The 17,639-nt window shown below is 47.6% G+C and overlaps 1 protein-coding gene across 3 annotated transcripts in view; it reads left to right on the top strand.

The window, feature by feature from the left end:
* ACOXL (acyl-CoA oxidase like) overlaps window positions 1-17,639 on the top strand; it is a 392,072-nt gene that overhangs the window by 53,450 nt on the left and 320,983 nt on the right. For all 3 annotated transcript variants that reach the window (XR_014471599.1, XM_083175998.1, XM_083175999.1), the window contains exons 2-4: window positions 1,901-1,997; window positions 3,874-3,957; window positions 13,637-13,723. Coding sequence is in view for 2 of the 3 variants with exons in the window: in XM_083175998.1 (XP_083032124.1) it covers window positions 1,901-1,997; window positions 3,874-3,957; window positions 13,637-13,723 (268 nt within the window). In the remaining variant the exon portion in view is untranslated. The remainder of the gene's footprint in view (window positions 1-1,900; window positions 1,998-3,873; window positions 3,958-13,636; window positions 13,724-17,639) is intronic.

Here is a 17,639-nt window from a genome sequence, read left to right as displayed (position 1 = left end):
CAATATAGATCTCACTTTGAAGTAAACCCCCACCCAAATCTAATTCTCTTGCACAAGTTACATCTGCCCCACCTGCAGTGCACATGGTTTTGTCCATCTAAGAAGGATTTTGTCAGAGTGAACTAGAATAAGGCCCTATGTCACTAGAATGTCTTTGTATGGTGTAGGCATGGTTCCTCTGTGAACAGTATTTCACATGTTTTAAATTACAAGATGTCTGTGCATATCCATGTGCTGTGTTGTACTGCACAACCTATTCCTATACTGCTCATGGTATGGATGGCAATTGGTGCCATCTATTATTATCATCGATGGCCATCATAGCTCTAATGAATGGCAGATGCCATGCCAATCACTGATAGGGCTTAGCGGCACAGATGGAGACCAGGTTATTCTCTCTGCCCTCTGTGTTGAGGAGGGGAGAAGAAAACCATTGCACTACTATTAGTGGCGGAGATTCATCAGATCAGTGACAAAACCATCAACCTTTGGTGGCAAATCATTGTTGATGGCTAGCCGTACCTCATTTTATTTAGCCCTCATTTGTTTTACCTATCCTTTTCGAAACCCTTGAAAAGGAGTATGGAGTAAAAAAAGAGTGTAAGAGAGGAAAAAGCACATGAGGAGAGAGGGTCCTGCTCATGAGAGCTTACATTCTAAAGGGATTTTAAATGAAGTTATGCGTCAATCAGCTGTGAATGTGTACTCAGCTGTGACACACATGTAGCAGGGGCTGTGGGCTGAGTAACTTACAGTCTTTCCCTTGGAAAATTTAGAAAATCTCTTGTGTCAGGCTCAGATCCTCTGAGTTCAAAGTTGTCGCACTTTGAATTTAACCAAATGTTTAAGCCAGTGATGGCTAACCTTGACGCTCCAGCTGTTGTTGAACTACACATCCCAGAATGCTTTGCTATTTGGCCATGCTATAAATGATGTAGGGCATGCTGGGATGTGTAGTTCAACAACAACAACAGGAGTGTCAAGGTTAGCCATCACTGGTTTAAGCTATCGTCAGCTGGATCAATATGTAGCCTGCTACAGTTATACAACTTGCATTAAAGAACTCCTGCGTGATGTGCAGATGGGACAAGGCACTGCAGCTTTGGAACACCCAGGTATGGGCCCAGTACTGCATAGTCAACAGTAAATTGCTTTACCTGACCACCATTACCACTGGCCATTCAATGATTTATAATTCCTTTATCATGAAAACATGGAAAACCAGATCCCAACAGCATTGCTATGCAGGGGCCGTTTGGCAATGTATGTGTACCTTACTGATGGAAACACTTTGCTCTGAATCTATTACTGTCCCCTAAATATTCCCAACACTTCTAATAAGTAATTAGCATGCATTTATTTTAATAGAGGTTGCTTGTATAAACCTTCAGATTTGTAGAAAACAAATATGTAATGTAATTCAAGCTCCTTATGATGTTTTCAAAGTGATTATACCAAAGTTGGTAACCTGAGAAGTGAGCTTGGGATAAATCAGCCAGCACCGCTTCCACATGGTGCTCCGTTATTGCCGGCAGATGCTGGAGTCAGATCTGAATCTTTGTTGGTTTTGGGTTTTCAGGAATAAATAGCCGGCAAATCTGGAGTTTTTCAATTTCAAAAAGAATTCTGACACCGCTTCTATAAATGGCAGAAGTTCATTTATTTATTTTAACTTTTGATGCAATGCCAAGTTAGTGGAAGCAGCTGGTGTATGGTCCCAGTGAGTAACTGGTCAGGACAATTCCATTTCTTCTCTGATAGAAAATAACTGTAATTTATTAAATGGTTATAAAACGAAACATATACGAAAGTCCTTTTAAATAGATTTTTTCATACAATTGCATTGTTTAACAGAAATCCATATCTAATTGAAGTTTTACTTTGTGTGTTGCCTTCACAGATACGACTTGAGTTTGGATGAGATTCGGGACCTGACATTTGAAAGAGTGAAATTTGCCATGAGCTTACCGCAAGTTCAACGGGCATTTCAGGAGATGGTAAGACATTTCACATGTATAACACAATGAGCTGTATTCAATGCGGCCGGCGAGGGGGTTAAATGACGAGGATCGTCAAAACAAGCCACCCTCGCCTTTTAACCCCTGGGCTGGTCGCTCACCCTATTCAATGTTCCGGGGGAATCCTCGCTGTCAGAGCTGCAGGAGCCCGCTGCATTTAGCCACGAACCACATGGCGTTTCCACCTCGCTGTGAAAACCCTGCAAGGTGGAAACGCCATGTGCATGGGGGGGGTCAGTTGAATGCTGACTCGCGAGCTGTGATGGCGAACAATTAGCACTGCTCGCCGTCAAAGCTTGCAAAAGCTACTGCCCTAAATGTATATGTACAAATGTGTCGTCCTGCATCTAGCCTAAATAAAACCGATGCCTGGCCTGTGTAAGCCGCAGGTCCCGTGCAACTCTGCTAATGTCAGGCATCTTTATTGCTCACAAAAATTCCTATTAGGTGCAACGCAATGTGGCTACTAAGCACATCTTATGGCGCCTACACATGTAGCGATTTAGGTGCATTTTCTGAGCGATCTCACTAGATCGTTTAGAAAATGCGCTTACATCACTTTGTGTATAGGAGCCATAGCTATAGCAATGAGCAGGCCCATGCCTCGCTATCACTCGGCAATTAATAGCCACCATGCTGGATAAATCTATAATCGCCGGTGTCAGGATCACTGGAGAACACTAGTCCTGACTGATCGCTCAGTGGCGCATCTCTATGCAGTGCTATTTGCTGAGTGTTCTGAGCGATCTAGCGTCATGCAAATCGCTCATCAGCACATCTCCCTGTGTGTAGGCCCCCATCAGCCTGCTGATTAATTTGGTATGACTCTCCATGTGTAACATACTCTGTATATGCAGCAGAAAAGGACTTGCATTGATAAAAGCTGTGGCTACAACATTGTATAATTCATATGCAGAATCAGATGACTCAAATTAATCAGCATAGTCTCCCGGTGTGTCGCGGCTAAGACAAATTTTTGGAAAAAAATAAGGCAAAAAAATGTCTAAGGCTAGAAGATGCTCATGCGACCTGGCGTAGGGAGAAGGGTTGTTTGGCTGAACAACAGCAAAGATGTACCAATGTGTTCCTATAGATCTTACACGTTGGAGCAAGGACAGCCCAATATAGCAGGGCAAGTGCGATTGCACTCTCCTGCTATGCCATAGACTTGAATGAGAGCCAGCGTGCGCATGTCTTTGTCATCACGAACCAGCTGCAGCATGTCACTACAAGCAGCAAGGCTGTAGCGGGACACAACTGTATGAGGTCATATCTGTAATACTAACAACATAAATATGATGGTACCGTAATTGTTCAATAGGAGCAAGACTGGAAAACAACTGGAGCAAAAGTATGTGAAATAAATGGGGGGATCATTGGTAGAGAGAGCTAGACTTGGAAAAGACTATGGGAAAATATTGGCAATGCTAACCACCGTAGCTAGCAAGCCGGGGGATGGCGAGTCCATGGCCTTTTATAATATGAGAACTGATATGAAAATAGACCGGTCACTGAAAGCAGTTAGATGGCCACAGTAATATTCAGGAGAAAACAGTACTTGAGATATTTCATTAAACAACTTTCCCCATAAAAATGTCTGAATCAGGCCCAGTTTACAGGAAAAAAAACAATACAGCTTATAAAAAGAACTCTTCACAATTCGCAACCGCTTTGGGCCCGATTCAGAGGTGCACGCTATACTTCTAGCTGCGCCACTAGGGAAAGCAAATAAAATGTGTTCAAAATGTTTAAAGTAATCATAAATAGAAGTTACTTCTGTAATTTAGATTGATGCATTGTAATTAAAACAATCAGCAAGTTCTCTACTTACAATTTTTTTTATCCATGTGCTCAGATAGATAAAAAGAAAAACTTTGTCAACAAAAGTCTGATTATGGGGGAAGTTCTTTGTACAGCTGATATGGCAACTGGAGTAAAGGTAAGAGTATAGAGCTCATCAACCAACATAGACTTGTGCATACAGGGGCGGAACTACCGCCGGTGCAGACGGTGCAGTGCACCGGGGCCCAAGGTGTTTAAGGGGCCCGGTGCCGCTGCCCGCCCTGCATGCCGAAATTCCTGTGTTCTTTTTTTATGTGTGGCGGCGCCGCCACTCAGCCGCCCGCCGGCGGTAGCGCCGGGTCGGGTGATTGATACTTGCTTGGTACTTTTGCTGGGGCACCTCAAACGGTGGGGCTGTATGTCTGCCCCTAAGGAAAATGGCCGCTAGCCGGGAGGAGGGCTGCTGCGCATGCCCAGCATCAGCTCCTCCTCCCATGGGCCTTTGCGGAGTCTGGCTGACTCTAGGAATTGAAGCCGCAGCAGCACCTTCCTCCTCACATCCCATGCAAACAAAAGTTTAGGAATGGACAGAGGCGCGCAGCCCATAGATAGGGGAACTGTTTCTAAAGTAAGTAAATATAAAAAGTATTAATAATGTAAACTCTATGTATACACTGTGTGTGGTGTGTGTACTTCTTATTTGGATTAAGCTGTAATTCAAATAATACAATTGTTGTTTTCACTTTATCCTGCGTTTGTTGGTTTAGTTACTTCCCTTGTGCAGGGAGATGTATGTATGTATGTATGTATGTATATATATATATATATGACAAGGGATAGATCCGGCTCAACAGGACTTAGGTGTAGCCCAAATAAGATAATGTGCCCCGGTGCCAACAATAGGGACCTTTCAGCCCCTTGTAGATACGTGTACAAAGAAAGGGCACTCGGGGTCTCTGGACGGACGTTTTATGACTGAATAAACAGTCCTTGTTTCTCTGACATGCAGCAGGGACCACTGGAATCACTTCGGGTATTAGAGCTGGGAATGCTGGGAGCTAGGCACTTCTTAATATTAATTAGGGGATACTGGCTCCTCCCCTCTAAGACCCACAATCCCCCAGTGAGAAAATTGTGCCAGGGAGTTAGGTCACAGTTTTTGCTGCTCCTGCACGTTTTCTAGTTTTTTTCTACTTTTAAAAAGATTTTTCTCATATTTACTGTGAATCCCTTCCCCACCTAGGAAAAGGTGTGGGTCCAGGTATTCAGCGCCCCTGGAATTCCAGGTCGTCGGTCAGGACCTCGCTAAAGGTGCCTGCCCGTACGTTTCCGTGTTCCTGCCGCCCCTCCATCAAAGGGGACGCCAGTCACGAAGTTTGGTGCCTCCGGTGGTGAGTACTGCGCTGAGCGCACTTTCCACACGCCGTCCCCTGCTCTCCGACTCAGCCGCGCTGTGCACTTATCTCTGCAGCGTTTGTGAGGCGCCGCCATCTTGCGGACAGGCGCGTCCTCGTGCTGCAGGTCCCGCTCGGCGAAGCTGTTTGCCGGAGGCTTGCACAGAGGAGCGCTAGCAGCGGGTGGCTCCGGGCGCTGACAGGACTGCACAGGCTGGCTAGGTATGAGGGAGAGGGGACACGCTTTGTAATGTGAGGCGGGCATGGCGCGGCCATTATGCAGATACACTCAGTAAGGCTGACTCTTTCCTGTCTACAGGTGACTGCAGCTTGGGAAGCTCTGTAAAAGTTTTATGTGCTGACATATACATTGTGCCTTGCACTGTATATGGTCCTTGTGTACGCAGGGCTCATTCTCCTCCAGGTCTCACGGACCCCTGAGGTTTTTGGCTTGTGGGAGGTGTATCTGTACGTAGTGTGTGTGTGTGTGTGTGTGAGTGGTATCCTGTATCACACGCATTGTCGGGCCGGGCGAGCAGGTGATCATGACGGGCAGGTCCAAAGCCTCTCAGAAGGTTTTTGCCTGTACTGTTTGTACAACAAAGTTTTCCCAGTACACTGCTGAAGGGAACGCCACTGTTTGTCAGTCATGTTCAGGTGCCGAATCTGCTTCTCTTGCAGGCTCTCAGGCTCCCCAGTGGGCTTCTACCTTAGCGGGTACTATGTCCAAGCTGACATCTGAATTGGCACTTGCTCGCAGAGCAGAGCCCACTTGGGCTACAGCTTTGGCAAGGTCTGTGGAGGGGTTAGCTAGCTCCATGAGCAGACCGCAGAGGCCATCCACCTCCAGTAATAAGCGGCCTTATCAGGCTCTTATTATAGATGATGACTTGGATGAGGAGCAAGATCCATTTCATGAAATGGAGGATGGTGAATGGGAGGAGGTTCAGGATGTCGTCCCTGAGGGAGAGCCCACTCCTATGGGAATAGAGGCTCTTATTATGGCGGTAAAGGAGGTCCTTCGTTTACCGGAGGATCCTTTGCCAGAGCCGCAGGAGTTTGATCTGTTTGGCGGGGTTCAGAAGACGTCAGTGGTCTTCCCCTGTCCAAATCAGGATCAGCTTTTGGCGGCATGGAAGAATCCGGACAAGAGGTTCCAGATTCCCAGGCGTTTTCTGTCTCTGTATCCTTTTGAGCCGGCCGCCCTAAGCAAATGGGAGACTCCTCCTCCTGTGGATACCTCAGTTTCCCGGCTATCCAAGAAGACTACCCTGCCAGTCCCGGGGGCTTCGGCCTTAAAGGACCCTTCAGATAGGAAGTTGGAGGCGACTCTCAAAGCCATTTATGTGGCGGCAGGTACTCAGCTCAGACCAGCCATTGTGTCGGCCTGGGTGAATAAGGCTAACGTCAAGTGGGCAGACCTAATCATCGAGGGCTTGGAGGCCGGCATGCCTATTGATGAACTGCGCCGCCTAGCCGAACACATTAAGGAGTCTGCTATGTTTCTTGGGGAAGCAGCTAAGGACGTGTCCTTAGTCTCAGCTAGAATCTCAGCGAGCGCCATTTCGGCGCGTCGAGCCCTCTGGCTACGCTCTTGGCAGGCGGACGCAGAATCTAAAAGGGCTGTGGAGGGCCTTCCCTTTTCTGGGGACATCCTCTTCGGTCCAGAATTAGATAAATGGATTTCTCAGGCGACGGGAGGGAAGTCGGCCTTCCTGCCGTCGGCAGCTCCTCCTTCACCCAGGCGACAGTTTGCAGGCCCGTCGTTCCAGTCCTTTCGGACTCAGCGCCCCTTTCGGGGCAGAGGAAGAGGTTTCCAGTCGTCCAGAGGTTCCCGGGCCAGAGCCCGTCCTCAGACCGCCCCAAGAGTTCAGGACCCTAAGCCCCAACAGAAGCCGGTGGCATGACGGTTTACCAGCTTCCGTCAGCAGCTTGCCGGTAGGTGCCCGTCTGTTGGCCTTCAGAACCCAATGGTTCTCCCTATCGGAGGATCCGTGGGTTCGCAGGGTTATCTCAGAAGGGTACCGAATTCAGTTCGATTCCACACCTCCGGTACGGTTCTTCACAACGGCCCTACCAATATCTCGAGACAAGAGAGTGAGCCTGCTCGAGGCTATTCGGATCTTGTTGGATGCTCAGGTCATCATGCCGGTTCCAGCAGCTCAGAGGAACACGGGGTTCTACTCAAACCTCTTTGTGGTCCCCAAGCCGGATGGGTCGGTCAGGCCCATTCTCAACCTAAAGTCCTTGAATCTGCTAGTCTCTTATCAACCATTCAAGATGGAATCAGTTCACTCAGTAATTGCTTCCTTGGAGCCGGGGGAATACATGATATCCTTGGATATCAAGGATGCTTACCTGCACATCCCTATATGGATTCCTCACCAAGCCTTTCTCCGCTTTGCCATCGGTCGAGATCACTTTCAGTTCAGGGCTCTGCCCTTCGGATTGTCGTCAGCGCCCAGAGTATTTACCAAGACTCTGTCGGTGGTCATTGCGTCTCTCAGATGTCAGGGGGTGACCATAATCCCCTATTTGGACGATCTCCTAATCAAGGCTCCAACGGAGGAGTTACTGTAGAGTCATGCGAGGTTGACTACCCAGACTCTCACCAACCTGGGTTGGATAATGAATTTCAAGAAGTCCTCTCTAGTCCCATTCAGGAGGATCTTGTTCCTAGGTCTTTGGCTAGACACGGAGTCCCAGAGAATTTTCCTGCCGGAGGACAAGATCCAGGCGATCTTGCTCCTACTACAGAGGGTGTTGCTTCCACAGAAGATCAGCCTTCACCTGTGTACGCAGCTGTTAGGGAAGATGGTGGCAGCCTTCCCAGCTCTGACGTGGGGACGTTTCCACTCAAGACAGTTTCAGTGGGATCTTCTCAGGAAGGATGCGGGCTCGCATCTGAATCTCCACAGAAGGATCCGGTTGTCGGCCGAGGCGAGACACTCCTTACTGTGGTGGCGGCACAGGAAGAACTTGTTAGAGGGCCATCGGTTTGCAGTCCAGGACTGGATTGTGTTGACGACGGACGCAAGCCTCCACGGCTGGGGAGCCGTGGTGCTTCACCTCCGCCTCCAGGGCAGGTGGTGCCATCTCGAACGTCACTTGCCCATCAATGTGTTGGAGATCAGGGCCATCTACAATGCCTTGCTGGAGGCTCAGGAATACCTTCAGGGTCGACAAGTGAAGATAAGATCGGACAATGCCACGGCAGTCGCCTACGTAAACAGGCAGGGAGGCACGAGAAGCGGCATGGCCATGAAGGAAGTAAAGAAGATCCTTCAGTGGGCGGAACGGTCAAGGGTAATTCTGCTGGCAGTATTCCTTCCAGGTTGAGAAAATCTGGAGGCCGACTTCCTCAGCAGGGAGGACCTACACCCAGGCGAGTGGTCTCTCACTCCCGAGGTGTTTCGGGAGCTCACCGACAGGTGGGGAGTTCCCGAGGTGGACCTGATGGCGTCTCAGAAGAACCATCAACTACCAGCGTACGTGGCACATACAAGAGATCCTCAGGCAATAGCGGCAGATGCTCTGTCAACTCCGTGGGAGTTCAGCTTTGTGTACCTGTTCCCTCCACTTCCACTTCTGGGCCAGGTACTCAAGAGGCTCAAGAGGGAACCAGTGCAAGCAATTCTGATAGCGCCCTGGTGGCCTCGCAGAACGTGGTTTTCAGACATTCAGATGTTACTGGCAGACGAGCCAGTTCGGTTGCCCCTCAGACCGGATCTTCTGCTGCAAGGACCCTTCCTCCATCAGAATCTGCCTCAGCTGCATTTGACGGCGTGGCTGTTGAGACCTCGGTCCTGCGGGAGAAGGGAATTCCAGGAGCAGTAATTCCTACAATGTTAAGGGCCCGGAAGCCCGCCTCAGCAGCGCATTATCACAGAATATGGCGCTCGTATGCTGTCTGGTGCGAGTCCAAGGGCTGGCCATTCCGAGTCTTCAGATTGTCCCGCCTTCTATTGTTTTTACAGAGAGGGTTGGATGGGGGCCTGAGACTGGGATCCCTTAAGGTTCAGGTCTCGGCCTTGTCCGTCCTCTTTCAGAAGAGATTGGCTCTCATGCCTGAGGTGCAGACTTTCTTCCAGGGAGTTCTTCGGGTCCAGCCTCCCTTCGTACCCCCCACAGCTCCGTGGGATTTGGATTTGGTACTGGCCTTCTTGAGGTCAGAGACGTTTGAACCACTGGACAGAGTGGAACTGAAGTTCTTGTGCTGGAAGACAGTCCTTTTGCTAGCCCTGGCCTCAGCCCGCCGGGTTTCAGAGCTTAGTGCTCTGTCCTGTAGACCTCCGTATTTAATTTTCCACGAGGACAGAGCAGAACTGCGCACCCATTCAGGGTTTCTTCCGAAGGTGGTATCTTCATACCACATTAACCAGCCTATAGTGGTTCCGGCGTTTCAAGGAGGTTCTCCGGAGCAGTCCTTATTGGACGTGGTCCGGGCGCTACGGATTTACATGGATAGAACTAGGTCTATACGTAAATCGGACTCCTTATTTGTCCTATATGATGCTTTCCGCAGGGGTTGGCCTGCATCTAAGCAGACGATTGCACGATGGATCAAGTGGACGATCCGTAGTGCATACCTACACGCGGGACAGGTCCCTCCTGTCTCTTTGACAGCGCACTCTACCAGGTCGGTGAGTACGTCCTGGGCCGCTGAGAGAGGGGCTTCGGTCTCTCAGCTTTGCAGGGCGGCCACTTGGTCGTCACGAAACACGTTTGTGAAATTTTATCAGTTTGATACTTTTGCCTCTTCGGCCTCGACCTTTGGTCGGTTGGTTTTGCAGGATCCTCAGCGCTCTCCTGCCCGGGGCTTGGTCTTTGGAACCTCCCCGAAGTGATTCCAGTGGTCCCTGCTGCATGTCAGAGAAAAGAGGATTTTGGTACTTACCGGTAAATCCATTTCTCTGAGATCAGCAGGGACCACTGGACGCCCTCCCGGCTGCTGGATCCTGCCTGTTGTGGTTACTGTTGCGGCCCGGTCCGGTGCCTGCGTGTTGTTTGAATGTTTAGGTTTTATGTTGTTTTTCTGTAACCCTTTCCTCTAGTGGGCCAATTTCCTCGCTGGGGGATTTTGGGTCTTAGAGGGGAGGAGCCAGTATCCCCTAATTAATATTAAGAAGTGCCTAGCTCCCAGCATTCCCAGCTCTAATACCCGAAGTAATTCCAGTGGTCCCTGCTGATCTCAGAGAAATGGATTTACCGGTAAGTACCAAAATCCTCTTTTCACCATCTGAGAGACCCCGAGTGCCCTTTCTTTCTACACGTGTGTGTGTGTGTGTATGTGTATATGTGTGTATATATATATATATATATATATATATATACACACACATTTTGCCCATGGCTAAAGCATCTTAAATGATACACATGGCACATAACACTTCTTAAAATAAAGCGAGGGCTCCAGGCCGCAGAAACATTTTAAAATAGACATTACGGTGTGCAGCATAATGTATAATGGGCATAAAAGATGTGCAGCATAATATGTAATGGGCATTACGGTGTGCGGCATAATGTGTAATGGGCAATACTGTGTGCGGCATAATATGTAGTGAGCAATACGGTGTGCAGCATAATGTGTAATGGGCAATACTGTGTGTGGCATAATGTGTCGTTGGCATTATGGTGTGCTGTATAATGTGTCATTTGCATTATGGTGTCTAACAATTTGTGGTACTTGTGTATTTTGGCAGGCGCCCGATTTGTGCATCGTACGATGATCGTATCGCATCTCATCGTATGCCATGTACCCGATGGCATGCGATGCGATACGATTTTGACCCCCTATACGATGAAAAATCGTATAAACACCCTAAAGGGTGCTTTTGAGCACCCTAATGGGTGCTTACAGTGTTAAATGCACCCCCACGCCAACCCCCCACTATAAACGTGAACCCGAAGCGTGGCGAGCGCAGCGGTACGCGTCCTACGACCTTTTCATACCCCCACTATCCACGTCGGCGTGGAGTTGAGAATAGATTAGTGTGGCGAGCGCAGCGAGCCACCGAGCCCGAAGCGTAGCGAGCCCCGCGAGGGGACGCGGATACCTTCACAGGTAAACGCGTCCCTTCGCGGGCTTCACAGGTATCCGCGTCCGCTCGCCACGCTTCGGGCTCGGTGGCTCGCTGCGCTCGCCACACTAATCTATTCTCAACTCCACGCCGACGTGGATAGTGGGGGTATGAAAAGGTCGTAGGACGCGTACCGCCGCCCCTTGCGGGCTTGCTGCGCTCGCCACGCTTCGGGTTCACGTTTATAGTGGGGGGGTGGCGTGGGAGTGCATTTAACATTGTAAGCACCCATTAGGGTGCTTAACATTGTATAAGCACCCATTAGGGTGCTTATACAATGTTTAATCGCATCGCATCGCATCGTATGTCATTGTATGCCATGTACAATGACATACAATTTGAAAATTGTATGCCATCGTACACTAACCACCGAAATCGCGTCGCATCGCATACCATCGCATGCGTTATGGTATGCGATGCGATGGGCGCCGCCAAAATACACAAGTACCCAATTTGTAATGTGCATTATGGTGTGTGACAATGTGTAATGGGCCTTACAGTGTGTGACAAAGGCCCTTATTCTGGTTGACAAGGTCGGCCACGAGTTTGCATTGGGACCGATGTTTTGTGCATGCGCAGCAGTATTTCTGCGCATGTGTATATGTTGGATGCGTGCGAACTTGGCGAAAAAAGTCTGTTCGCTGGGTGCACACACCCAGTCTTTCTGGCCTGGCCATTAGCATATGTAAACGCCTTTCATGGGCGTTCCTGTGAAAACACTGGGTGCACACATGCTAATGTGTCCGTGATGCACGTGCGGGGGGGGGGGGGGGGGAGACAGCTGACATAACCTGATGTCAGCTGCCCACCCAATTCCCTGCAATTCTACATGCATATGTAAGGGTGGTCTGTACCACCTTTACATATGCGTGGGCCTTCACCATCATTTGATCACCATTGAAAGATGGGGGAGGTTCCCACTTTATGTAAAACATCCATTCGGAAGCCTTGTGAACGCATCCCACATGCAAATGGGTGGCATCGGCTAACCATTCGAAAGGCGGGGTTAGAGCGAGTCAACCAGAATAAGGGCCAAAGTGTAATGGGAATTATGGTGTGTGGCCTAATGTGTAAAGGGCTTTAAATTTTGAAGTAAACAAAACAAAAAGACACTGCGTTTTTTTGTGTGTGTGTTTGGAGGGGCCCAAACCATATTTTTGCACCTGGGCCCACAGCTTGCTTGTTCCGCCTCTGTGTGCATAGAATTTAGTATGCCACCTATATGTTTAATGCCACTTCCCACACCACTAATGGCTTGGATTATAACATTTTATTAGAGGGAAGGTCAATTCAAAATTTACGATATGAGAAAAAAAACCCCACAGATCTCACATATCACATATAACCAATGTCGTAAAGCATCTTAATATAATGTCACAAAAGCTGCCTCTCACAAACTAGTGCAGCTGCCGTGGTCCTCTGCCCAGTATCCAATCAGTTTGAGAGATTACCCTCCCCAGCATCTTTTATTGGCTATGTAGTGGGCAGTTAATATTATTGCACTCAAATAGTTCAACCGAGGTGGTGCTCCAAACACCCAGTGCAGTGACCTAAATCGTGCATGGGGGCGTACATATATGTATGGACCCTCTCCCAAAGGAGATGGGCCCCATTACTCCCATAACCCCTCTCAGTCAAAAGGCCCAAGAGGGGAAAATATGGATCGGTGCGTCCTCCTTGCGAAGCTTGGAGATAGCCTCTTCTCTCAACACGCGAAAGGGTTGGGGCGGGTGGGTCCTCCACACCGAAGCTTGGAGAGACCTTCGGTGGATTTCCCTTCGCCTTGCGGCTCGGGATCGCCCTTGAGAACTGCAGCTCTCTCCCGAAAGAAAGAGCATTGGCATGTGGGGAGCGGGTAACCCATAAGCGTCGTACCTACAGCCCATGAAAACATGACCAAAACAAACGAAAAACAGAAAATGTGAAAAAGTGACAAAATTCTTATATATTCTGTTCTTTATCTTAATTTACTATATTTTAATATTTCACCATTTTATTGAAGATTATTAAAAGCTATATTTTATGAGTCATTATTAGTGCACCCACATCCATACTTACTTTTTCTTGTTTTGGTGTTGATATTGTAATCCGTATCGCTCACATGCACCTTTCTGAGCGATATTGATAACAAAATCTTCTAGTGTGTATCGGCCTTTAGAAGTCACTTGCCATTTGCCAACAGATTCATTGTTACACCAAGAAGTGTACAATAAGTCCCCTTAAGGAAAGGAGATGTGTAAAATGGAATTGTTAGAATCAGCTGATCAGCCCACCTTATGGTGACTATAGGGCAAATAAATATACAATATGTAATTATAATCTTTCCTGTACCAGTGTTTACTGTTGTCACTGTGTATTTCAGTGTGGAGTCATTTGCTGGTTATTTGGAGGAGCAGTTATGAATCTTGGAAGTCCAGAACACATTCAGAAATGGTTTGTTCCATTAAAGGTATGACCTTTTCCTTTTCCTATCATTTAGTAGTGTATATATAGTACAGCATCTCCCCTTCTGCCATGTGCCAGCACAGAAGCCTATGTCAGAGAGCCTAATATGCAGAAGAAGCTGTAATAACACTCAGATATACTGCACAGCATCTCCCCGTCTGCCAACAAGAGCCTATGTTGGAGACCCTAGTACACAGGAGAAGCTTTAATAACACTCAAATATACAGTACAGTGTCTCTCCTACTGCCATGTGCTAGCACAGAAGCCTATGTTGGAGACCCTAGCACACAGATATACAGTACAGCTGCAGCATCTCCTCTTTTGCCATGTGCCAGCGGAGAAGCCAAAGCCTATATTAGAGCGCCTAGAACACATGAGAAGCTGTAATAGCACTCGGATATACAGTACAGCATCTCCTCTTCTGCCATGTGCCAGCACAGAAGCTTACATTGGGGAGCCTAGTACACAGGAGAAGCTGTAATAGCACTCAGATATACTGTACAGTATCATGCCTCTGCCATGTGTTAGCGCAGTAGCCTATGTACGAGAGCCTAGTACATAGGAGAAGATGTAAAAACACTCAGCAGCATCTCCTCTGCTGTCATATGCCAGCACAGAAGCCTATATTGGAGAGCCTAGTACACAGGAAAAGCTGTAGTAGCACTCAGATATACAGTACAGTATCTTCCCTTCTGCCACGTGCCAGCGCAGAAGCCTATGTCCGGGAGCCTAGTACATAGGAGAAGCTGTAATAACACTCAGATATACAGTACAGCATCTCCTCTTCTGCCATGTGCGAGCTCAGAAGCCTATGTCTGAGAGCCTAATACATAGGAGAAGCTGTAATAAGACTCAGGTATACAGTACAGCATCTCCTCTTCTGCCATGTGCTAGCACAGAAGCCTATATTGGAGAGCCTATTACACAGGACAGGATTTTCATGGGGAAGGGGGGGGGGGGGGGTGTTTCTGTACATGTATGTACATGTGTGTATAATTTTATACACACATGCAGGTACATACTTCTGTACATATACATACATTCTGTAGATACACACATATCATATATAAAACACTGCACACATATAGCATACATACACATTTTGGACACAAATACACACAGCATACGTAGATGCAGCATGTGCACACACATAGAATACATACACTTCGCATATACTGCACACACATAGCAAACACAGCATATACAAACAATGACAGACATAGCGTACACCCCGCATATACACGCACATAGAAAACATAAACACAATATACACACATCGCACACACACTGCATGTAAAACATTGCACACACACACATTGCAAACATACACATTACATACATACACACACATTACATAAATACACAGCATGTACACAACATAGCATGTTCACACTTTGTTTACATGCGGTGTTGCATGTATGCAAACACACACATAGCATACATACAAACAACATGTACACAAATAATATACACACATAGCATGCACACATACCATTATCATAAAACAAACATCAGCCAGCCAGCATAATTACCTTACCCCTGGCATATACCACACACCTTCCTTCTCAAATGCACACCCTGCCTTCCCGCCCTGGCCAGCTCTCTCCGTTGGACTCCAACAGCCTCAGTCACATGGAGCACTGCCTGGGAGCAGGAGCTGCACTCTAGCTCCCCCTAGCTTCATGCAATCCAGACTGCAGCCTGTCTCACTGCTCTATTAGGAGCCAGCGCCGGGGCCGTCAGCCTAAAAAATTGGACACCTGGGCGGATAGATTGGCAGGCGGGGGGTTCTAGATACTCGGAAACCCCCCTGTGTGTGCGGGAGCAGGAAAAGCTATAATAGCACTCAGATATACAGTACAGCATCTCACCTCCCATTTTGATTTTTTTCACAGTCTTGTTTTATTATATGAGATGATGAGAAGACCTGCTAAAGAGGCCAAATGGAGAAGTTGACTTTTACTACTAATCAGCTGCTAGCTATTTTTTACTAAACGGATGATAACTCGGAGCAAATTGCTTTCTATGCACATTCTCCACTTATCCTCTTAATATTGTTTAATACCTCAACTCACCAACTGCTAATACTAGATTTTCCTCTCAGTGTATGGCTTCTGTGCTGGAGAATAAATTATCCATGTACTGGATGCATCTTTCTAAGGAAATATGGCCCTTATTCAGATCTGATCGCAGTACAAGTTTGGGTATTTATGCAATATCTGGGCTCCCGTTTTTCTTATGAGACCGCTTCCCCTCGCGGGGCGCGCTGCGCTCGCCACGCTTCGGGCACAGTGGCTCGCTGCGCTCGCCACACTATATAAAATCAACTCCATGCGTAGTTGGATAGTAGGGGTATGAAAAAATGGGGTGTATTTAACATGGGAGCACAGAAAATACATAAGTACCTAAGTTTGTTCTCAAAATGGGCAAAACCATGTGCACTGCAGGGTAAATACTGGCTGCATTATTTTTACACGGCAATTTAGATTTCAGTTTCAACACACCCCACCCAAATCTAACACTCTCTGCACATGTTACATCTGCCCCACCTGCAGTGCACCTGGTTTTGCCCATTTTGAGAACAAATTTGTACTGCGATCAGATCTGAATAAAGGCCTATGTGTGAATGCGTTATCGTACAATTTCAGTGTAAAAGTATGTATAGGTGACATAAAGAGTGATCCACTATGTATAGGTGACATAAAGTGTTGATCGGTACTTATGTAGTATCTGGGCTGCCGATTTTGTGATTGTATGTAAGGCATACAATCAGATGCGATGCGATTCGATGCGATTTTGCATAGGATTCAATGTTAAGAAGGTCCTGTTCATTTCCCCACAATCCAAGTGGGCATAGAGTTGATTTTATATAGCGTGGCGAGCGCAGCGAGCCACCGAGCCCGAAGCGTGCCCCGCGAGGGGACGCATATTTCTTAAAAAGTATTCTGTGTCCCCTAGCGGGGCGCGCTACGCTCGCCACGCTTCGGGCTCGGTGGCTCGCTACGCTCGCCACAGGTTTATATCCAACTTCATGCCCACTTGGATAGTGGGGAAAGGAAAAGGACCCCTTTTTCCCATTGAATTCTATGATAAAATGGACTCAGACCATTTTAACATTGAATCCTATGGAAAAATCTTGACCATCGCATCGCATACGATTTGGTCGCATGCGATGCGGTGCGATGTGATCCGATTTCTAAATCGGACGCCCAGATACTACATAAGTACCGAGTGATCCACTATGTATAGGTGACCTAAAGAGTGATCCAACATGTATAGGTGACATAAAAAGTGGTGCACTATGTATAGGTGACCCAAAGAGTGATCTACTATGTATAGGTGACATATAGAGTGATCCACTATGTATAGGTGACATAAAGAGTGGTGCACTATGTATAGGTGACGTAAAGAGTGGTGCACTATGTATAGGTGACCTAAAGAGTGATCCACTATGTATAGGTGACATATAGAGTGATCCACTATGTATAGGTGACATAAAGATTGGTGCACTATGTATAGGTGACATATAGAGTGATCCACTATGTATAGGTGACATAAAGAGTGATCCACTATGTATAGGTGACATAAAGAGTGATCCACTATGTATAGGTGACAAAGAGTTGTGCACTGTGTATAGGTGACATATGGGCCCTTATTCTGATCGGTGCGGATATTCCCGCATTCTTACGGAGCGGTCCGCACGCCACGGTGTTCTGCCGCGTGCGGCCATCGCCCGTAGAAACGCCCACGTGTCCTCCGCATTCGGACGGACTCACTCTTTAAGAACAGGGCGTGTTTACGGACGACATACAAACCATGCGTGTGCGGGAGAAACACTCAGATTCTGCACGGTATTACAGAGTATTACAGAGTATGCTCGGGAATACCGCATCCGAACGGGAGCCAAGCGGTGCTACCGC

This window comes from Crinia signifera, chromosome 3 (assembly GCF_055691185.1).
Source record: "Crinia signifera chromosome 3, ASM5569118v1, whole genome shotgun sequence".
Lineage (NCBI taxonomy): Eukaryota > Metazoa > Chordata > Amphibia > Anura > Myobatrachidae > Crinia > Crinia signifera.
This window is presented reverse-complemented; position numbering and strand designations above follow the sequence as displayed.